The following is a 25,701-nucleotide window of genomic DNA, read 5'->3' as shown; positions in this document are numbered from 1 at the left end:
AGTCTCCTGAAATTTAATTTCCATCGCTGGAAGGTTGAAACATAGACCACTGATGTAAGAGAAGGAGACCTGGTAGTGGGAGGGGGGAGGGCTCTACGTTGGACGTTGGAGTTCTGGCTTTAATCTTGTTTTGTTTCTTGAGGTTTTTAATTTTTGAGGATTGAAATATGCGGAAAATGTCGACAGAGTTATAAGACCAGAACAGAAAAAAAAAAAACATATTATGATTTTTGCAATAACATTACCACTAATATTATCATCAGTAGTAGTAGTAGTAGTAGTAGTAGTAGTAGTAGTAGTAGTAGCAATATTAGAATCGTTACTCCAGACAGTACTTTTGCTAAAACAGGTATGTTTCACGCCAAATCAAATTCTATTATGTTCAACAGAAGTGCCCTTTTTCTCTTCTTTGAAGCCTCTTTCTCACATTTTCATGACAAGTGCTTTCCTGAGCTCCAATCTATAGTCCCCTTTCGAAAACCCTTCAGGAGAAATACTAGTCTAGCCAAAATCACTATCAACAAATCCCCCATCCACTGTCGTTGCCTAAACGTAAAGATGGATTCCATGAACAACCCATCTTCCCTAGAACTGCCGGCCTGTTGAACCCTGTTCCGCTGGTCTGATTTTCAATTGACTACAGATTCATTATATTCAAGTCCAATGTAAACAATTTCTTTTTTAGCCGTCCTCGTAAATGATTTAATTAGACCACATTCTTTCTACAAACGATTATTACGAAACTGTCCCAATGACTATAATACATACATTAACCCTTTTCTATGATATGTGGTGACCTTTTTGTTAAAAAAGTCAACTGATAATTATCCATTTATTGTTGTTGTTGTTGTTGTTGTAGTAGTAGTAGTAGTAGTAGTAGTAGTAGTAGTAGTAGTAGTAGTAGTAGTAGAATCATTGTCTCTATGGAACATCTACGATATGAAAGATGTTTCATGACAAAGAAAATGCAATTATCCCCAATGGCTTGGAGTCCAATAAGTGACAGACAGGGGGCGAAATACGCACAAAAATGTTCCATGCTAAACTAAATAACACTTAATATTTGACAAGGTAAAAACAAGCTAAAAAATTTAGGGTTACAAGTTTGAATATTTTTGGAAAATTTAAAGAGTTTTCTCCCAATTTTTGGTTCGACAATGAATTAGGCAAAAAGTGTACTAGTACCTATGAATAATTATAATATATATAATTATGTCACTAAAATATTTCTTATTAAATGATATATATATATATATATGTATATATATATGTATATATATATACATATATATATATGTATATATATACACACATATATATAATCATGTCACTAAAATATTTCTTATTAAATAATCATATATATATATATATATATACACATATATAATTATGTCACTAAAATATTGCTTATTAAATAATCAAATATATATATATAATTATGTCACTAAAATATTTCTTATTAAATAATCAAATATATATATATATATATATATAATTATGTCACTAAAATATTTCTTTTTAAATGATGATGATATATATATATACACATATATATATATATATAATTATGTTACTAAAATATTTCTTTTTAAATGATGATGATATATATATACACACATATATATATATATAATTATGTCACTAAAATATTTCTTATTAAATAATCAAATATATATACATATAATTATGTCATTAAAATATGTCTTATTAAATAATCAAATATATATATATATATATATATATAATTATGTCACTAAAATATTTCTTATCAAATAATCAAATATATATAAATATGTGTGTGTGTGTGTGTGTGTACATACATACTTTTTTATTTGATTTTCTATAAAGAAAAATAATCTACCGCTGATAATAATACTAAAATAATGAATATCTGTTTATTCCAAATTATTAGTAAAACTAAAATAGATAGATTATCCCCCACGTGTGTATTTTTACGTTTTAGAAAATATATGCACATTAAGCGTATGTTTTTATTGTAATCGGGAAACAATAACAACCTTAATAGTTAAAGATTTAGAGATTTATAAAGAATAGAAATCGGAATAGGTAATAGTATCGGAATAGGAAAAAATGTTTTAATCGTCCCATTCCTAATATATATATTTGTGTGTGTGTGTGTGTGTGTCTCTCTCTCTCTCTTTCTCTCTCTCTCTCTCTTTATATATATATATATATATATATATATATATATATATATAGTAAGTTATAAAATATATATATGGCGATTAAGCTACACAGAATATTCCGCGTTTCATCCACTCTAGGACTTTTCAGGCTTATGTGCATAAGCCTGAAGAGTCCTAGAGTGGATAAAACGATGAATATTCAGTGTAGCTTAATCGCCATATATATTTATGTATTGAGCACTTTGGAAGTAAATACTTAAAGTTTACGCATACATTTATATTTTCGTATATTAAGTTTATGTGAGTAATGAAGTAGTTATATATATATATATATATATATATATATATATATATATATATATATATATATATGTATATATATATATACAGAGAGTGAGAGAGAGAGAGAGAGACACACACACACACACACACATGTATATCATTCACACTGAGGAAGACCGAAGGGTCGGTCATATATATACAATATACATATATATATATATATATATATGATATATATATATAGGGGTGTGTGTGTATCTTTCTCTGTCTCTCTCTATATATTATATATGTGTGTTTGTGTGTGTGTGTGTGTGTGTGTGTGTGTGTGTGTATACATGACTATGTTTGCGTGTCTGTGTGCGTCTGTGTGTTTGTGTGTACAGGTGCGTCTACATGTATAGTTATTTTCATTCTTTTGTCTATGTGCGAGTATATAATTTCATTATGGCGTTTAACATAAGTGTGTTTGCGGGTTGAAAATTGCGTGTATATATACGTATATGCGTGCCAGTATTTGCTTGAAATGCGTGTTTACTCGCACATACACACACACACACACACACACAAACACATATGCGTGTGTGTGTGTGTGCATTCCACTATTTATATATGCACATATGTATTACACATTTTATATATGCGCATATGTATTACATAGGTGTACATACGTATATATATATATATATATATATACATACATATATATATATATATATATATATATATATATATAGAGAGAGAGAGAGAGAGAGAGAGAGAGATATGTTTTTATTTGTTTTTGTTAGCGATACTTTTTTGAATGAATTCAAGTATTTATACGAAAGTGCATTTTTACCTAAATCCTTGTTGGGAATAATTTTCTCATTGACCAATCTGGTACCCCCTTAATGGGGAGCGGCATATATATTATTTTTAAAACATAATTATCCACTGACACGTGTTGACGTAAACCACTCGTGTGTGTGTATATATATATATATATATGGGGTGGAGTGAGTGCTGGACTGCTGGAGTGTGTATGTGTATGTGTATGTGTGTCCGTCTCCATCTTCTGTATGCGTGTTTTTCTCTATACCGCATGTTAGTGAAGGTATGATGGACAAAATTGTAATAATTATCTTCTTTTCGTCTAGATTTTCCTCACTCCATTTTCTCTTTTTTTTGTGGGGGGGGGGGGCTTTTTTTCTCATTGAGCTTCATAGGACGTCGACGTATAGGTGTGAATAGTGTTAGGATGTGGGGTGTGTTTTTCCTTTGATTTGAAATAAAAAAAAGGGAGTGTCCATGGTTAGAATTGATGGCATCCTATTGGTACCAGAATTCACTGGATGTGTCCGAACTCCTGTTGTCTCTTAACCGCGGCAGTAGTTCCGTATTTAAGTCCACTCGAAGCAGTTCTTCGACCGTCCGACACCGGATGAAGCAGTCGATCTCCCAAACTCCACAGATTCTTCTCAATGAACAAAAACAGACATACAAAGCCAGTCATTTCCGACAAGTGTCAAACTTAAGTCAGATATTTCGTAACTTTTAATCCGCCAGAGACAGGGTCAACGGATTTTGTTATTGTGATTGAACTCCTGAAACACCAGTCGAAGACTTCAGAATGATTGTCCTGCGCTTTTTTAAAGAAGAGAAATGTCTTATTACTCGTAATTAAATAGATGAGTGATACTCACGCGTTAATATAAATTAACAATTATAATATATTTATTTACGAAAATAATTAACATTAATTTTAGATTAATACTCATGATAAACACAATATTTGTGCTCCCTCGATGGCCATACTTCCTCCTACCCTGACAAGCAGCAACATTCCACCCCTTCACTATTGAGGCCCAGATACCGGTAAGCGTTATATCGTAGTAGTTTCTTACCTCGGACTGCTAGATTTTAGAACTCCCTCCCTTTTCCTGCTATTCTAACCGTAATAACTCGCAGAAGTTTAAATATGTGAGCAGGTATCTCACTGTTCAACTCCCTACAGTAGACACGATCCTAAACAATAATTCCTTAGGTTCTAAGTGCTTATATGTTTCGCTTGGATTTATAAAGAATGAAAAAAAAAATACAATCTGAAATAAAATTTAATTCACTTAGTTTAATCTAAATGCGTGATATATTTTTGTTTTAAATTAATCGATATTTAAATATTATTCTTTAAAATAGATAACTGTTTTCGTTATATATATATATATATATATATATATATATATATATATATATAGTGTAACCCGGATATAAAAGACTTCTTATCCAATTCCTACAACTCCCTTATAATCAGGTTACACATATATGGATTTCTTATATTCCGGTTACCTTGTGCATTAACACAGGTTCTAATTTGGGGCCCAAAGAAAATCTCTTTTATATCCATTTTTCTTATACTCTGATCTCTCATATTCTGGTTACCTTCTCTCTCTTTCTCTCTCTCTCTCTCTCTCTCTCTCTCTCTCTCTATATATATATATATATATATATATATATATATATATATATATATATATATATATATATTCACAACTGAGACACTTATGAAACAGCCTTACTCTTATAACACAATGGAACAATATATTTACTTTATTCATTTTTGTCCGTAACATTAAAAAAAGGGTCCAAGAAAAAGGAACGGGCACTTTAAAACTAGCTCATTAAACACCTGAAAGATCCACAGCTACCCCTAATCCTCGCCCTCCCCTTATTTCTCTCCATTCCCACTCACTTACCCACCTACTTATATATAAATACCATGCCGCGCATCGTAATCCCTCCTTCTTAACGTAAGTCGTGTCTGCTTCCCCCTACACGTGGCTACTACAGTCAGGCGAAGCTCCAATTGCAACCTGTACGTTCGGACGAGCGGAAAGCTTCTTGTTCTTCTACCACTTTTTTTCTTCTTTCTTCTCTCCTTTTCTTTCTACGCTGAATACATTTTGTAGTAAGGGATATATATATCTAAATATATATATATATATATATATATATATATATATATATATATATATATATACATATATATATACATATATATATATATATATATATATATATGCATATATATATATATATATATATATATATACACATATATATATATATATATATTCATAATAAACACGGTATTTTGCCCGACTGGTCTTTCATTCACTTACTGGAGAGAGGAGAGAAAAAAATTATTTAAAAACAAAAACAAACTTGAAAATAAGGATATACATTGCAGAGTAGCAAAATAAAAGTTACGATTAACAAAAAACTTTTTCTTTTTTTTTTTGTCCATTCCGTTGCTTACAGTTTCTTGAATTTTTCAACATAAAACAACAAACACGTTCATTCATAATCGATATTCACATCTACAATCATATGACATACACATGCTTATAGTTTATTTCAAAAAAGAAATATACACACATAATCACGGCAATAATTTGAACGGTGGCTAATTGATTAACGCCACAGATTATAAACCTCGGTGTGTCGAGTTCGAATCCAATTCGCTCCACGGAATTAATTTCCTCAGGCGCATGCTTTATCTTGCGTATAAAAAAAAAAAAATAACAATATCAAATTGAAAACTTAACCAATGTATAAAAGAAAGAAATATTTGAACCTCTTGAAATAAATATTTCGCTATATTTAGACACAGGTATATGAAAATATTTATATAACGATATATGTATACTGCAATTTTTTTTAACACCAAGAGTAAATATTCGAGATAATCTTACGTGAAAAAAAAAACATATTGGAATTTCTGATTTTTTTTTTTTTTATCGATCGAGAATCGAACCATAAAATATGAAATATTTGTTATTGCCTGTTGTATTATTGCTGGTGTGCGCGTTTACGATGGCGAAAAAGAAAAAAGACCGGTCGATCCTACGATTTTCCGATTGCGGTAAGTAAACTGATTCTTCCATTATATTTATTTATTTATTTATTTTGTGCTGCTCCACTGAGTATCGTTCCATTTATATCCCTTACACTCGACCGGGTTTTGTTTGTTTGTTTGTTTGTTTTTATTTATTCTTTGTATATATTTCTTTTACGAACTTAAAAAAAAAAAATGATCATTTCGCATGCATTTTCCTGGTTCAAAATTAAATCCATTTAATTGCACAGGGCAATAATTTAGTCCTGAAGGGCTACTATTTGGGATCAGATTTGCAGGAATACTATTTAGGGAGTTGGGCAGCGAAATGTCTGTTTACATTACACTTTGAATTTCTGCATGTCAGTACAGTCATGGAACCAGGGACCCGGAAGGGAATTCCAAAGTGCAGCAGTCTGAGAGTAGAAGGTTTTACGGCATCTATCTCTACGGTGTGGGGGGGGGGATTTTGCTGCTTGTCGGGGTTGTCGTGGGTATTGTCGTCAAGGGTGTACTAGTGCTCTGAGTTCGCCTTACTTATGGAACACGCAAAAGGATGCCACGTTTCGACGATGGGGCAGAGGTCGGAGTGTTTGGTTCAGGATATATTAGGGTAGCGACACTTTTTTTTTAACCTTATCTAAGAGCGAGAGAGTAGTGGTAGATGTATACTGTGATGTTAATTTTAAAGACTTTATAAGACGTTATTAGACTATTTGGGTGTGTATTACTGTACACATAGATTCGAAAAAGTTGTCAAAAAACAAATATAGAACAAATAAATGTTATCAAAGGCAAGATAAGTTACTTTTCTACCTAACTGGATATATTTTTTTGTGTTTTTATTCAGTGTAACATGTTTATTCAGCTCGATAAACATGCAGTGTTTACCGATGTATTGGAAAATTCAAAATGGCGGCCGACTCTCTCTCTCTCTCTCTCTCTCGGACAGGGTAAGTTTGGGAAAAGGTATTGTAAATAATAAACTAGACAAAATACTGTTAGAAATTCGCTCAATATATGTTACCGTGACATAAGTTGACATATATTCGGTTGTTTTTTAATAGTGTTTTGTCTAGTTTATTATTTATAACATCTTTTCCCAAACTTACTGTGTTAAAGAGACGGTCGGGCGCCATTTTGAATTTTCTAATACATCGGTAAACACTGCATGTTTTTCGAGCTGAATAAACATGTTACACTGAATAAAAACACAAAAAGTATATCCAGTTAGGTAGAAAAGTAACTTATCTTGCCTTTGATAACATTTATTTGTTCTATATTTGTTTTTTGACAACTTTTTCGAATCTATGTGTACAGTAATACAAACCCGACTATTTATATGCAGCAAACATAACATCTGTATATGATAATGTGTTTGTATGTATAGCATTCGAACCTAATTAACAGATCATTAAGAATTATGGACTACAATTATATGATCTCGTTTACACATCGGTTTCTCGATAGAACACCGAAGTTAGGCAACGTTGACCCTGGTCAGTACCAGATGGATTGCTAATTTTGGAATACCAAAAGAGTGGCCAATTTGGGAATACCAAGCGCTGTATGAAGGGAATACCAAGCGCTGTATGAAGGTATGAAGTTGCAAACACCTAATTTCGTCATCTCCTCTTACGGGGATATATATGCGACTGGAAACTACTTGTAGATTTGGGACATAGATTGCATACACATGACAAAGTTGTCAAAACAACAAATATATAACAAATAAATGTTATCAAAAGCAGATCAGTTACTTTTCTACCAAACTGGATAATTTTTTAGTGTTTTTATTTAATATAAAATGCTTATTCGGCTCGAAAAACACAGTGTTTACTGATGTATTTGAAAAATATAAGTAGCAGCGGACTTTGTGGTGAACACGTTAAGTTTGGGAAAAAGTGTTAAAACTAAAAAAAACTATACAAAATACTGTTAAAAACCCACCGAATATCTCAGCCTATGTTACGGTAATATATACTGAGTGAGTTCCCAACAGTATTTTGTATGGTTTGTTTTTAATTCTAACTCATTTTCCCAAACTTAACGTGTTCAACACAGAGTCCGCCGCCGTTTGTATTTTTGAAATACATCTGTAAACACTGTATGTTTCTCGAGCAGAATAAACATTTGACATTCTAGTTAGGTAAAAAAGTGACTTTTTCGAATCCATGTGTATTATAATACAGATCTTTGAATTCTATACTCTTATGAAACTTCCACCTTCAGAGGAGCCCGGTTAAACCCGCATACGGGTTAATTCCACTGTTCCATTTTTTTTTTCAATAACACTGGCAGGCCTAAGGGGTCGTAATGTTTGCTATATTCCTGAAAATTTAGATATCTACTATTTTTGTGATTTTTTTTTTTTTTTACATGGGGGTCACCACTTATCAAGGCCCGGGGGCCACTCAGGGATAAGGGTTATTGCGTGTACAGTAATCAATGAGATAACAATGTTTATTTGATATCAAATAATAAATATTCCTGAAAATGTAACTTTCTTTGGAATGAAAAAAAAACAAACTTTAAGTATACAGACATAAATTTCTTATTTAAATAAATACCAAAAATAAATATTTTACATTTGGAATAAATTTTATTCAAAGTCATTGATCCCAATTAAGCGAGATGCTCTGGAATCCATATTTCTTAAGCATGCTTAAGCTTAAGCCTTAAATATTAGGCATTATTTAGAATTAAAACCATCCAATCGATTTTTATCCAAATTGGACTAAGAATTCTGAAAAATTTTCTAATTATTATTTTTTTTTAATTTTTTAGTTTTTAATATTTCTCTGCACACATATCTGCGTATGTACGTGCATTGGTCCTGTCATGTTTTGTGACATGTATACAAATATTTATGTGCAAGCATTATTACGAACCCTTCCTTATAACTTACTATTCCCTCACCCTTTAACTCGTTTGCTTTTGTTGACATCTTAATGTAAACGCGTATAAACTTGCCATATTGCATCAACCACTCCCCCTTTCTTACTGAAATGTAATGTAACTATATTGAACACTCCCGTATCCTTTACACCTTTCGGTTTTTCTCTTTTCCTATTTTTCTTTCCCTTTCCTTTCCTTCTTCCTTTCTTCTATCTCCTTTTTTCGTATTTTTATTAATTTTGGCATCTCATTTCCTCGCACTTGGTATCACACTTTCCACTCGAAGTAGTGTTTTATTAAACTTCAGCATCATCATATAATGATTTTAATCTTCTATTGTTTTAAGTGCGTTACAAGTGGCGCAAAATTGGTCTGTTCAGAAAAATAATTGAGCCCGTCCTAGGACGGGTCTACTTCTAGTTTCTTTATAATTTATTGAATAAATATTGAAACGTTTATTACAAGTTCACATTCCTCTGATTTTTGCTGAATAAGAAAGAATAACGCGTTGTTTTATAGGGGTCTCCTCGTGTATATATATGAGGTGTGTGTGGGGGGGGTCCTAGTATAGGTATCATAAATAAAATTGCAGCTAATCTTATCATAGACTAGTAAAACCAACTCATCGAAAGAAAAACAAAACCATTTTTTGACTAGTATTTAGTTAAGTTATCTACATTGTTGGGTGTAAGTATTTTTTTCAAGCTCTTAAGCAAGAAATTTTTTGACTGCCGTAAGTCAGAGAGCAGATCATCAAAGAGAACCGGGGCTCAAATGTTCTGTAGATAAAGGCAAGAGATAGGGGGTTGTTTATCTAGCTGCTAGGTAACTAACTGACCGCTGCCCCTGTAAAGTCTTTCAAGCGTAGGTTCAAATTAATACACACTTAGGTTAGTGACTATTGTGCGACCAAAACCACTTTAAAGAGGTTGCCAAAAGAAAATAGATATCATGATTTATGACCGCTACAAAAACGCTATGTTTTCACTCTCAAACGGATCTTATATTTTATTTAAGCAGTTTCAATATTGTTTCACGTAATATATGCTTAAGCTTAACAGTATTTTTACAAAGAAAGGAAAGAGTTCAATATTTCTAGAAGTCAATCTTATCTAACGTTTTGAGAACGTTCCTGGAGATCGTTTCTCAGCTGATAATTTTATGTTTGATTCAGATTCAAACATTCCACATCAAATAATACATATATAAATATTACACACACACACACACACACACACATATATATATATATATATATATATATATATATATATATATATATATATATAAGTGAAATTGCCTGTGTGTCTGTCTGTGTGCCTGTCTCTGTGTGTATATTTCCCTACCAAATTACTATGTCAATTTTCAGTCTACAGCCTCGAGACTTGACATAAAGGGTATTGGGATTTGGGGAAATCTTTTTAATCGGTTTCCGGACAAAAATGTGGTTGTTAAGGAGGCAAAGTTGAACGATTTGACCTTTGCAAATTCTACCAAACTTCTCCGCCAATTTTGGGTCTAAATACTTGAGATTTTAGATGTAAGTTACTTGGACATGGATCAAACTTTTGAATTTCATTTCAACCCAAAACAATAAATGTAAAGTCAATCTTTGGGATCAAAGTTTAAAAAAATTGACCTCTCAGCCGATTTTTGGTTTAAACATTTGAAATTTTACATAAAGTGTATTCAGACATAGGTGAAGCTTTTTAATCGTTTCTTTGGCAGTAAATTTAGCTGCAAAGAGGGCAAAGTTACGAAGATTTGACCTTAGCCGTCCCTGGCAAACTATTTAGCTAATTCTGGGTCTTAACATTTGAAATTTTACATAAAGCATATTCAGATATGCAGCAAGATTTTAATGAGATTATATATTTTATATATATATATATATATATATATATATATGTGTGTGTGTGTGTGTGTGTGTGTGGGTGTGTGTGTTTGTATATATATATATATATATATATATATATATATATATATATATATGCACATGTTGAAAATGGGGCTCTCCATTTCAAAGTCGCTGCCATTTTATTTTGTTTTTTTAAACCGGTTCGTGAATTAAAAATGTTTTTTACAAACTACTTAAAAATACAAACCAATGAAAGTAACTTTTATTGACTATGGTAACATTTATTTCTTGTATATTTATATTACATATATATAACATTTCCTCTTTGTAAGGAAACATCATTTTGTTGGTCACTCTTGGCTACGAATGGAAACAAAGTTGATATAAAAAAATATATTTTCGCGAAAATTATATTTATTTTCATCATATTTTGCTTAGGGTAAAATTTTGAGTATCAAAGCCTATCTCTTTACAACCCCTTCCTTTTCATAACCTATCATACCTTCATCAATCACAGTCCATTTTCTGTAGGCTGTTTTGGAACCCAGTCAATGACGGGTACTTCTGCTAGTATATATATATATATATATATATATATATATATATATATATATATATATATATATATATTACTATAAAATATAAGTATTAATGCTATGTGGCGCACAACGTAAACTGACTAAACTATAATAGGATGATGTTTTTCCTATATAAGCTACGTAAGCTACAACAGACCTGGGTCAAGAGTTGGTTGAGTATAAGGTATAATGAGCCGGGAATCATTACTATTGAACGATGGACAACACAATGAGAGTACTGATATTGACGAATCCTATAAATTGGGTTTGATGACATATGGTATCCGTTCATTAATCTGTTGACATAAGACTTAAAGGTGCTCAGATTTTATCAGCAGAGACGCTGTTCCGCGGTAAACGTACGTTAGTTACTTGAGTTTGATTATTTTACCGGGCATATGTGTGACTTTCGAAATAATTGATTGAATAAGAAAAATAGGGATTGTGTAATATCGACATTATTTTAACTTCTAATCTATATTTTTATGCTCACAATGTTTCAGCGTTGCAACTTCCAACCATCCTTTTGTCGGACTGGAAACTAATACGAAATTTCGAACTAAATATTTTATTACATCCTCGAGGGTAAATTGTTCTCGTTCGTTCCCTTGTGATTGGCTAGAATTTTCATTAATTATGACGTTACTCTTAGTTCTTATCGCTTGTATAACTAATTGGATATCAGTCTTTAATTTAAAACTGATTTGTTAATAAGCACTTTAAGCCGTTTGTCAAGGATCTTACTGAAGAGGATCGGAAACTACTTCGGCTGAAACGTTGTGAAAATAAAAAAGAAGTAAGGACAGTAATTCGAATGATTCAAATTATTGATCCTCATTTACAAAATCCTTGAACATAACATTGGTAAATTTTGTGTAAAAAATTTTTAAGAGTAAATGTCTCGCACAGACGTTGAAGTGAGATTATTATTTTTTTTTCAAATATATTTTCAGTGGCGTTTAAAGATTGGATGACGTCCTGATGATGCTCGGGGCCAACCACTTGGTTGCATACTCTAAAAACTCAAGTATAACTCCTAGTACTAAGAAATATTCTAAGAAAGGGGTATAGCTTGAATATGCTCCTCTCCCTTCAATTTTGATGTCTGTTGTTAGTGCACTGACGCTACCCATCTCTTGTTAATATCTTTAGTACGTACATATCACTAGGGCTATCACAGCATCACATTCTTTTCATTGTTTTTACTCTCGAGTATATATCCCACACAGTTAGAAACAATTAATCAACCGAGGATCATATCACTCTACAACAACATATAAGAAATCAAGGGATATATACCTGAGAATCAAAACAAGGAAGGGAATATACTGTTGCCATAGCCCTAATCAAACGATGGAAAAGGATATGCTGTTTTAATTACCACTCTCCATTCTAATTTTAAGGACGATCTCTCAGTTGCCAAATATGCAAGGCAGAAAATATATTCATGGTGCATGTAAGGGCGCTTCTGCTTGTTCAGCCTCCCTCATTCCAATTGGTCAGATGATTATAGTAGACATTCGTTTCACATATACATTTTCAGTCCCTGGAACGATTTCGTGTACTTAGAGTAGGGACCACGTGAAGCTTGTTAACATCTCTAAGTGTAAATGACACCGAGTAACGAACTGAATTCGAACATGGCACACCCAGGTTGTCAATTTGCGTCGGTAACCATACTGCCACCGGCAACCTCCTAATGCTGCCGCTATGTCAAACGTGAATACGAACTAAAATAAAATTTCTTGATGTTCGAAGATCAAATCGTAGTATATGATCTGTCCAAAGCTAGTACATTAATATTTTGGGTATTTGTTTGCGACGGACGCTTTCATCAACTTCTACAAATATTCTGAAGACAGCCAATCTATAATTAGATACGTAAGTTGTAAACCTGTAGTACGCAATTTATTTGGATAAGTATATTTCGGCCTAATACAAGTGTTACCATAATATATTATGGTGTCCATAGAATAGGATAGCAAAAATGGATGGTAACATTCAATGCTGCGAATACTAAGCAGGTTTCCTTTAATAATTACTTGACACTTTCTCCACCACCAATAGCCATGGCTAATGATACATTACCTGGGAGTACTTCGTTTAAACTCCTCAGCTTAACGTTCACAGGGAACATGAATTGCAAGAGATACATTGATGGCATTGCCGAGGTTGGTATAAGTAAGGTAAGCTCTCTATACCATGCTGGAAAGATACTTCCGTTTGTGAGTATCCTGTATCTCTACAAGGCCACCATTCGCCCATATATGGAATATTGTTGTCACATTCTGGCTGGGGCATCTGCTACTAGTCTCCCACCCTTGGACAGGGTTCAAAAGAAAGTCACCAACGTAATAGGTCCTTAGCTGTCAAGATCTCTCCCATCGACGAGATCTTGAATCCTTCTGTCTGTTTTGCTAATACTTAATGGTATGTGCTCTGACGAACTACAAGCCCTTGTACACTCTCTAAGTAAATATTCCCCAACAAACCCGACAAACAGCAAAATCCCACCCCTACACAGTAGAGATCCCTAGATGACAGAAAGCGCTCTACTCTAATAGTTTCTCTCCTAGGACTGCTAGACTTTTGATTACCCTCCCGGGTTCCTGCTTCCCTGACCGTACTGACATGAGGAAGTTGAAGTGTAATGTTGCTCAAGTCCCTACATAGTTTTCCTGCAAAGTATGTCCCAAATAGTAGCCGCCAACATTAAAGTGATACCATGTCTTGTTTCTGATGAAAATGCAATAATAAAAAATCGAAATATGTTGGAAATTTCTACCAAGATACAATTGTAAACATTCCTCGAAAAATACGTAATAAATATATAAAAAATACATAATAAATATATAAAAAATACGTAATAAATATGTAAAAAATACATAATAAATATATAAAAAATACATAATAAATATGTAAAAAATACATAATAAATATATAAAGAATACATAATAAATATGTAAAAAATACATAATAAATATATAAAAAATACGTAATAAATATATAAAAAATACATAATAAATATATAAAAAATACATAATAAATATATAAAAAATACGTAATAAATATAGAAAAATACATAATAAATATATAAAAAATACGTAATAAATATACAGGGTGTTCCAAAAGTCTTAGGCACATTAAGCAGATATGAGGACTTGAAATGTGGCCAAGACTTTTGGAACACTCTGTATTATTAAATATATAATTAAATATATAATAAATATATAAAAAATACATAATAAATATATTATTAAATATATAATAAATATGTAATTAAATATATAATAAATATATAAAAAATACATAATAAATATATTATTAAATATAGATTAAATATATAATATATATATATATATATATATATAAGAAATACATAATAAATGTATAATTAAATATAAAATAAATATATAATTAAATCGTGATTTTATTGTTTGCAGGTTTGATTGGTATACACGTTCTCTTTTTTTTTCATCCCTTTGATTGATTTTTTCAGTCCACCGACAAAAGGAGGGTGGATCTATCTATTCACCCTTGTCCATTCATCCGTTCGTCTGTCCGCACTTTTCTCAATAACTACGCTTTGGAATTTTTTGAAAGTTTGCACAAACATTAAACATTTTATGAATAAAAAGTAATGGAACGAATTTTCCCCGTAGGGGGGGTGTATTTCGTGTTAAAAATGCCTAAAATTGACACTGCTGTGCTTATTAAAAAAAAATTGATGCCTTGGATTTTTTAAAAAAATTTCTGAAAATTTTTAACTAACTGATTTCTATATAATTTGTTTGTCTATACTTCGCGGTAACTTTTGGGTTTGCCACAGGAGCTCTTTTTGTGACAAATATGCTAAAATAGTCCCAAAACTGGAGTTTTTATTAAACTCCAGTTTTGGGACTATTTTAGCATATTTGTCACAAATTTTCTGTGTATGCCTATTTAGCAGTTTTGTATGGTGCTGAACTCAAATTAAAATATGTTAAGGCCTTGGGGACTTTTGAAGCTAAATAAGGTAAAACTGCACCGTTACTTAATTTTCAGCAGGATTTGACGACCCCTGGGGGCTATCAGGGCTAAATGGGGGGGTGTGCTGAACTTAGTCATTTCTTTTATGCCTCGTGCATTGTGCACTCATAGAGGACCATGCGCGCTTCACTTGTTTCTTAAATTCATTTCATATTCCTTGAGTCGAAGTTCTAATAAATCAAAGGGACCCCTTCCTAGGGGCTCACACTTCATTTCTAGGAGATATATAACTATTTGAATATTTCATTAAATCTCCTTTACCTCTCAAAAGGTAATAAAGAAGTTATTTTTCTTCTCACAATTGACCAGTTAAATGTATTTAAGTATATTTTCCATATAGTCTCTTAGTCTTACTGTAATTAAAGGACGATAATTTATCTGGTCTGGTGGAGTTTCGAGCTTGGTGCATCATTTGGAGAAAGTGTACAATTTCTCGTATAAGCCACTGTGTGTTAGCCATACTAAGGAGATCTTAGTTGTGCTGTGAATACTATGTGATTTAGTCAGAATTTACTTATAGGTAAAAGTACTCACATGTCAGCTTGTCCTGAAAATCCCCTGTAAAGAGAGACAGTTGAGGACAGTGTCTAGTTGACATTCAAGTTTTATCACATGTGGATATCCATCAGTTCAATGAAGTTAAAACAGCGAAATGTATCTTATTATTTTCACGTTCAGCCGAGAGTGTTCAATCAGTTGATTTTGGAACCGATTGAACACCCTCGGCTGAACATGAAATTTCCAGGTAGGGACGCCTCACGCGATTAGCAGTAAAGTTAATTCTTTCTCTAAAAGTTAGCAGGTAGAGAATTAGAGTGTGGATCTCCTATAATTGCTAAGGATCTTAGCTAACAAGGAGCAATAGAAATGTCAATGGAACTGTCCAGATATATTTTGCAGACCTGAATGATCTCTCTCTCTCTCTCTCTCTCTCTCTCTCTCTCTCTCTCTCTCTCTCTCTCTTTCCGGTGCTGGCTTTTAAGTCTGACATTCTTGAGATGTCACATTTTCCCGGCCGTTGGAAGAGGGAGATACACGTAAACATATTACACAATTCGGATAGTTGTCTTCTTTTCGGTTATTGCATGCTTGGCAAATGTACTTTCCGGTCTGCTCCATTTTAACATGTTGCAACTTTCGTGAAATTTCGAACTGGGTTTCTTTTATTTATTTTTTTCAGAGAAGACTGATCTCATTCTGCGCTCTCCTTTAATGTTCTGATTACATACTGTTTATGTTATTAAATTCGCACTTCATCTGTGGATATAAAACAACTTGTATTCAATAAATTGTTTATGACAAATGAGTTTAATGATGTTTAATAATAAAAGAATTGAAGTGGTTAATCATAGTCTAAAATCACCCAAACGTTCTTTTTTCATTGGCTTTTACACCAACGGCACAATCACATTTGACACAACGGTTCCCGTCAGATCACCGAAGTTAAGCAACGATAAGCCTGGCCAGTACCAGATAGGTGACCATTTGGGAATTTCAGGTGCTGTATGTGCACTCCGCTTATCTCCGTCTTGTTTTCAGTCGTTCCGGAATTCTCCTTGTAACAGGACTTAAGCAGTGCCGATTAAGGAGAAACGTGGTTTCGGGGATTGTGCAACCCCTGCCACGCAATTACACCCGCGACTGTCCCATACTATACCAACGGGTAGAATACAACATATTTTTCTCAGGATTGCACTATCGACAATTGCATGGAATTTATGATGCTAAGTGTTTAGCAAATGGCCACAACTTGAGATTTTCGTATGACTCAACCAGGGATTTAACCTTGGTTTCTCTGCTAATTACCGAACACCTTTAGTTTTATGCAATATATATATATATATATATATATATATATATATATATATATATATATATATATATATATATATAAGTGAAATTGTCTGTCTGAGTGTATGTGTGTCTCTGTGTGTACATTTCTCTAAAAAATACTCTGTCGATTTTCAGTTTACAGACTCAAAATTTGACATAAAGGATATTGAGATTTGGCGAAATCTTTTAAATCGGTTTTCGGCCAGACATTTGGCTGTTAAGGGGTCAAAGTTCAACGATTTGACCTTTAAATACTCTATCAAACTCTTCCGCCAATTTTTGGTCTAAACACTTGCAATTTTAGATGTAGGTTACTTGGACATGGAGCAAATTTTAATTCAATTTGCACCCAAAACAATAAATGTTAGGGGGTAAAAATTTGGATCAAATTTAAAAACGAATTGACCTCTAAGGTCTCTGAAAGATTACTCAGCCAATGCATTGTCTAAACATTTGAAATTTTGGATAAAGTGCATTCAGACATAGGGCAAACTATTTAATCGGTTTTTAACCAAAAATTTCGATGCCAAGGGGTGAAAGTTCAAAAGATTTTTCCTTTGCGATTCTAGCAAACTATTCGGCCAATTTTGTGTCTAAACATTTGGAATTGTACAGAAAGGGTATTCAGACATGCAGCAGTCTTTTTAATCAGTTTCTGGGCGAAGATTTGACTGCCAAGAGGTCAAAGTCGACAAACTTGACCTTTGCCGACTGTACCAAACTCTTGCGCCAATTTTGGGTCTAAACACTTGAAATTTTAGATGTAGGGTACCTGGACATGTATCAAACAATTTAATATATATATATATATATATATATATATATATATATATATATATATATATATATAAATGCAAATAATTTTGATATTACAAAAGGCTATTAACTAAATTAAACCATGACATACTACACGCTATTTTTTAATTTTAGATATTTCATGTTTGTTCAATAAAAATAAGGAAATATTATTGACTACGAAAAAAAGTACAAAAGGGAGACGACTTAGGAGTTCAACAGCATAAATGCTTAAGTAATATCAATAATCAAGAAAAAAACATGTTGAAACATGGAAAAACGTAACTATTAAGATTGCCTCAGGTCAGAAAGAGCGTCACACCGAAAGAAAAATTTGGTTCCACCATGTAACAATCTGTTACAATATACGTTGAATTGATTAACAGCTCATATAGGGTGAGTCACGGGAAATGGATATTTCAGAATGCTCCTTGCTTCCCTAATTGCATAGTTTAGTAAATGTTTTTATGTGCATTATAAGATTTTTGTTTGACATATTCGCAAAGTTTTGTTTGCCTTAAAAACATGCGTTTCCTGTTACTCACCGTATATTATGAACGAACTGCTACAAACAAAAGTACAGTGAACACATTTATTTACAATTGACAATTATAAAAAATAATAGCAGGCAAGCTCGACGTTGCCCGGGATTAAGTAATGACCAACGAATGTTTCACATCAAAATTGATAAAATCAACCATTTTTCGATTAAATCGATTGATTGCATGTTCCAGTTATGGGCCCATATCGGTGCACCGGAAAAAAGCTTTACCGGAAAGAAGCATCTCTGCAGTGAAAATGTCCGCCATACATTACAGTCTACATTGCAATGTATACAACTTACTGTTTATATTATAAAATTATCTATAATATAAATCTTACATGTCTGTTTAAATGTATGTATGTGTGTATGTATGTCTGCCTTAAATTTTCAACAGAGACGACTGATTTTCACTAGATTGATAACCTTTTGGAGCACAACCCTTCGGACGACAAATATCGAAAAATGAACTAAAAACATTAATTCCGTCATTCTCAGCATGGCACTTTTATACAAGGTGGAGTCGCTTTTTTCGCTGATATTTTCAAAAGTCAACCCCTTTTTCGATTGATTAGCCTGAACCGATTTGGCGATGGACGCAATGGCAAAGACGTCAGGTTTTGGGCTTTTTTTCTTGTTTTTTTCCTCTTTCGTTGTGCGGGTTCGAGCCTGCCTGCTTACTACTACATTTTTGTTTTTGCTCAACGCACACCTCCAAACAGCCGGGCAACGCCGGGCAACGCCGGGCAACGCCGGGCAACCAGGCTAGTTTCTTATATATAATGGCTTCAATTAAAGTTTAAAATGCAAAAGTCAAGTATCATGCTCCAACTATAGTCTAAACAGGAACATTCATTTCGAACACGCCCCTGTGATATCAAAGAACTGTTGATTTTATTTGTGGAACCTTCCATTTTCAGTGGTTATAAAACCTATCAAATTCATTGTAATGTTCGGCTGTATGAGTTGTTAACGTTGGTCAAAATCACCTGTTTCATTTTTTCGGATTATTTCGATTATCGATTACCGATACTTATCGAATATATTCCGATACAAAACCTATCTACGAATATTGTTAGACAAATAAAGTACATTTTGTGTGAAATTTCATAAAATCAGCTCAGTCGTTTTCGAATCCATGGGGAACAAACTCCCTCAGACACACACACATATACACACAAAGTTCATGTTATGAAATAGTAGATAGAGATAAGTAATGTATGTTATACAAAACAACATATTTATTCTTTACTCTCCTTTTTAGATGGGAACAATGATAACCAAGATTACTTAGATGCTTCGTTCGGTAAGAATTTCTTACTGTTTGGTCCATTTCGGTATACTTAAGAAGAAAAACTCAGTGGTTTCTAAATAAGAATCGATTCTGTGCAAATGTTTTAATGGTTCACCAAATGATTCAATAATCATATACTCTTAGAATAACACAACATTTCGACAACAAACAAGTAGTTTTAATTTCATTCCTTTTTAAAATCTTATTCATTAGATAAAAGGTTTACTGTTGTCGCCATGTTGTTTGTGTTCGCCCTAAAATTCTTGCAACATAAAACACAGTTTTATAGTTAGTTGCGAAAAAATACAATCATTATAAATATTCAACATTTTAAGCTGTCGAATGGTAATGGTTGTAGTAGTGGTAATGCTACTTGTAGTAGTTTTCATTGTTGTTGTTCTTGTTGTTAAACGAGTCGGATTTGCATGATGCAGAGAAGGACCATATTTTAAGATTATATGGTCTAAATGAAACCCTCCACGTTGTTCACAGCTATTCATTAAGCCTATAAAATTTTAGGTTTTGACCCCTAACATCGATATTAGCAGGACACAGCGTTCGCATGCAAAGTTGGGGAAGGTTAGGCTCAGAATACAGAAGCAAATGACGCAGAACCAACATCGGTACTCTTTCTCCATTGATTTACCGTTTAGCCTCTGGCAAATCATTGTTTAACACATGCAAAGATAAAGACAATCAGAGAACGAAGTATCCTGGTGCCGACTCTTGTTGAACTTTCATTCACGCCCTGTTAAACAAGTTACTGATGTAATACAAGCTGGAGCTAAAATTGTCTCCTAGAAACCGGGATTTCAAATGTTATAGCTCTAATAATACCCTGTAGTCACGTAAGGAAGGTTTGGAATTTAAGGCGAGCCTAGATCAAACAATATGGCGGCGCATGTATTCTTATCAAGTAATAATAATATTAAACAGAAAGTTTAAGAAAAAAACATTAATAAAATACTTGTTTTTTATCAAAATATAAATAATTGAAATAGACGTCAAAGATTGTACTAATAGTTTTCGAAGAATTGTAAAACATAGTTTCCCCCCCCCCAAAAAAAAACTTTCCGTCCGTGGAATATATTACCACAAGATTGCTCCCCAGCAGATTACGCAGTGGTTGTATTCAAAGCCAGTGTCAACGCATACTATTGCAGCATGTGTTTTTTTTCAGAATTTTCCGAACTATGTTCCGCTTCCTTTGTTTTTTTTTGTTTTGTTTTTTTTACACAGTGATCACCACTTATCAAGGCCCGGAAGCCACTCAGGGATAAGGGTTCTTGCTAGTACATCACGTTAGTGAGGAGATTTTATGAAGTGTTTAATTAGGGGGGCGGTTCATCAGGAATTTGTTAACATTAGACTTGAAGACGTCCAAGTTGTAGTCCGGAGGGAAGCAGGCAGACGGAACAGAGTTCCACAGGCGTGCAGTTCTAAGAAAGAAGGTTTGCTCATGAAATCCGCGTTTTGATTTAGGCACAGATATAGAGTGGGGGAAATTTTTCACAGTGGATTCAGCTAGACGGGTGTTTTTCGTGAAAGATTGGCGAGGGGGGACCAGAGATTGGAGTTCAGACGAGCATCTGCCATGGAAATAACGATAAAACAAGGATAGGCTCGCAATGTCTCTTCTGTGGGAGAGAGGTTGCAGGGTAGAGAAAAGGGCATCCCCCACTAAGCCACGAAGTCTATTTTGTACTCTCTAAAGGCAGGATAGGCTGTTTTTAGCAGCTCCTGCTCAGATATGGAAGCAGTATTCCATCCTTGGACGTACTTGGCTTTTATATAGATAGAGAATTGCATCAGTAGTGAGATATCTTCTGGAGCGGTAGAAGGATCCCACCATCTTTCCCGCGACCTTGGCAACAGACTTGATGTACGTGTTCTATTTCAGATCAGGAGTAAAGGTCAAACCTAGAAGCTTGTCAAAACACGGAGCCTCACCCAGACGAGAGCCATCCATCACAATTGATGCCAGATGGGGATCAGATCGTTGATGATGTAAGGATAGGAGTTTGGTTTTGGATGCATTAAAGGTAACCAGCCACATCTTCCCCCACTGAACCACGCGCTCGAGATCAGAGGATAGAGAATCAGAGAGAACTTTGTCATTTACAGCCTTTGATGTGTTGCCGTAGATGGTCGTGTCATCAGCATAGATGTCAACGAATGATTTAAGTATGTGTTTAGGGAGGTCATTGATGTAGATCAGGAAGAGAGTTGGGCCCAGGATTGACCCCTGAGGGACTCCAGCATTTATATTGCAGGCCTCCGATTTTTGTTCCAGCTCGTTTAAGTCATTGGTCTAGTGGTTTTCACGAATTTGATTTTTTTTTATACCTCATTATAATACAGCTTCTTATTCCAGTGCCTTCCTTTTTAAGAACTGCATTCTTGTGAAAATCACTTCCTGCTGAATGTTTTCTTCATTACTATAGCCTTGTTTGGCGCCAAGATCACAGTGCAGTATCTGTTCTGACGCTACACTTCATTTTTTCTGTCCTCGGTCAGTGGAGGAGAGATCATTCATGACTGAGACAATTTTTATTTTTGTTCCAATCCAGAGTGTCCCTTTTTGGGGAGCTGGGGTTTCTCCACATTAAAAACCGGAATTGTGTCCAACTCTGCCCTCGTGGGAAGGCAAATAACTAGGAACAATAAGGTTTTCTTCTTGTTAGCTTTCAAAATCAAGTCCTTCACGCCATGTGTGAAGGGAGTTTCTTTAAAAATACATGTAATACACCTTCCTTATCAGTAATCAAATTTTTGTTATCATTTTTAATCGTTTCGTAATTATCTTCATCATTTAACTTATAATTCACCAAACTCACTATCATGATCCTCAACTGTTTTTTCAGCCATGATAAGTTGTAACACATTAGCAAAAAAAAAAAAAATAATAATATAGAAAAACTAAATTTTCTATTATTTTTAAGAGATGTGTAACATTGTTTCTATCTCGCCTTGTATTGATTTAATAAAAAAGAAGAAGAAAATGTACTTGCCAATATAAAAATGATCTTATCTACACGCCTCCCCACGAGGGCAAAGTTAAACATCAACTCGGTTTTTACCGTTGGAAATTTCTGCATCCACCCCATAAAAGAACCCTTACATTTGGGACAAAAATAAAAATTTCCTTATCCTAGAAATATTTCTTCTTCATCGACTAGGTAGCCTTTTGTAATTTCGTGTTCGGTGCGAACCAGTTGTATTCCTTCAATTCATTATTTATTGGCAAATATTTGCCAGCTGGAGCACACATCATGGAAAAATATGTTTTGTAAGCTAGATTCAACGTAAGCAACGTCGTTTTTGAGGCTTCTCTTCATTCATTGCTCCTTCCAAAGAAACTTACTCACGCGTGACCAGCAGAGTAGCACACACACGCGGGCACAGGAAAGCATAGCCATGCACACACACGACCACATGCGTCGGTTGCCTTAGAGCAAACACTCTTATACATTCACACACACGTTTATATAGTGTAATTTCGTATAAGAGGAGAAATTAAAAGTAAAAATTACTTGCGAGAACATAAATTTTTTTAATTACAATAAAAACATGCGAGAATAAAAAGTAATATTATTAAGCTTAAACATGGAAAAGTATATGACCAGTTGGTAAAATTAGAAAAGAAAAGCACAAGATATTCTAGTAAAAAATATAATAAATTTGTAACTTACCCAGCTGGCATCAATTGTGATGGATGGCTCTCGTCTGGGTGAGGCCCCGTGTTTTGACAAGCTTCTGGGTTTGACCTTTACTCCTGATCTGAAATGGAACACGTACATCAAGTCTGTTGCCAAGGTCGCAGGAAAGATGGTGGGATCCTTCTACCGCTCCAGAAGATATCTCACTACTGATGCAATTCTCTATCTATATAAAAGCCAAGTACGGCCAAGGATGGAATACTGTTGCCATATCTGGGCAGGAGCTGCCAAAAACAGCCTATCATGCCTTGACAGAGTACAAAATAGACTTCGTGGTTTAGTGGGGGATGCCCTTTTCTCTTCCCTGCAACCCCTCTCCCACAGAAGAGACGTTGCAAGCCTATCCTTGTTTTATCGTTATTTTCATGGCAGGTGCTCTTCTGAACTCCAATCCCTGGTCCCCCCTCGCCAAACTTTCACGAAAAACACCCGTCTAGCTGAATCCACTGTGAAAAATTTCCCCCACTCTATATCTGTGCCTAAATCAAAACGCGGATTTCATGAGCAAACCTTCTTTCTTAGAACTGCACGCCTGTGGAACTCTGTTCCGTCTGCCTGCTTCCCTCCGGACTACAACTTGGATGTCTTCAAGTCTAATGTTAACAAATTCCTGATGAACCGCCCCCCTAATTAAACACTTCATAAAATCTCCTCACTAACGTGATGTACTAGCAATAACCCTTATCCCTGAGTGGCTTCCGGGCCTTGATAAGTGGTGATCACTGTGTAAAAAAAAAAAAAAAAAACTTATATTGCAGCGTTAAGAACTGATTATTTAATGTTAAATTGAATTTTTAAAAAAAATTAATGCTGCCATATTTTAAGTAATAAATTTATTATATATTTTATTAAATTATCTTGTCCTTTTCTTCTCTAGTTTTAACAACTTGTCCTTTACTTTTCCATGTTTAAGCTTAACCATATTACTTTTTATGCTTGCATTTTTCTCTTGTAATCCATGATTTTTCGAGGTATCTAATAAATTCACTTTTTCTTTGTTTAATTTAACTCGTCTGCTTCAATGAAATCACCCCAATTATCTCCCCTTCATTATTTCATTCTGTCTGTTTCACTTGTTACTTCACTTTCCGCAGCAGCCGTGAATTAATAGCAATAGTAGTCGCTGTGGCGACGTGGTTGCTATGGAAACCAGTCATAAAAAATATCGCTCACCTCTTTACATATTTTTTATGATTTTGAACACCAGAAAATTCATCATGGCTTTTGTTTTGCTGAACGAACATTGACTTTTTTTTTCACAATATAGCTGACATGGTTGTCTATAAACTGCAATAATTGTTTTAAATTTGGTCGAAAAATGAGTGAACGGTGAAGCTTTAAAGCAGTTCTAAATGACTAAAACTGCCACTTGGCCATATATTCACACACTACCGAGTTTTGAATAATTAATGTAGTCTATACATTATTTAGATCATCTAAGGAAAACTTCAATTCAGAGAAAACACTCAAAATTGAACTTGCAAGGTTAACCATACAAAATGTTTTGTCGTCCGAAAAGGCGGGCTTCAAAACAATATCGCTGTCGGGAAAATTCGTCGCCTTTGTTGAAAGTTTTATGCAGATATACATACATACATACATACAGTTAAACAGACAGCTTATATTTATATCATAGAGTATGTAACGTGTATAGTTAATATGTGTGTACATGTGTTGTGTGCGTGTGTGTGTTTTTTCCTTATATGTCAGCCCTATTTATGTATGTATAATTGTATGTTTCGTTTCACGGCATATCAACCCGTCATGAGTTCATTCAATTCACATATTCAATTGGTTTGATAAAATAGTTTATACATTGAATTCGACAGATTTGCTGAAAGTACATTATTTTAATC

At 33.7% G+C, this 25,701-nt stretch overlaps 1 protein-coding gene across 1 annotated transcript in view; it reads left to right on the top strand.

Moving 5' to 3' along the window:
- Positions 1-5,560: 5,560 nt before the first annotated feature.
- Positions 5,561-25,701, top strand: part of LOC145293374 (ganglioside GM2 activator-like) — a 97,580-nt gene continuing 77,439 nt past the window's right edge. Inside the window, exon 1 of the mRNA XM_080140010.1 lies at positions 5,561-6,327. Coding sequence (XP_079996136.1) covers positions 6,228-6,327 — 100 coding nt within the window. The 5' untranslated portion in view covers positions 5,561-6,227. The remainder of the gene's footprint in view (positions 6,328-25,701) is intronic.

This window comes from Euprymna scolopes, chromosome 14, assembly GCF_053919585.1.
Source record: "Euprymna scolopes isolate OS-2025 chromosome 14, ASM5391958v1, whole genome shotgun sequence".
Lineage (NCBI taxonomy): Eukaryota > Metazoa > Mollusca > Cephalopoda > Sepiida > Sepiolidae > Euprymna > Euprymna scolopes.
The sequence above is the reverse complement of the archived record's forward strand: the minus strand, read 5'-3'. Positions and strand labels throughout refer to the sequence as shown.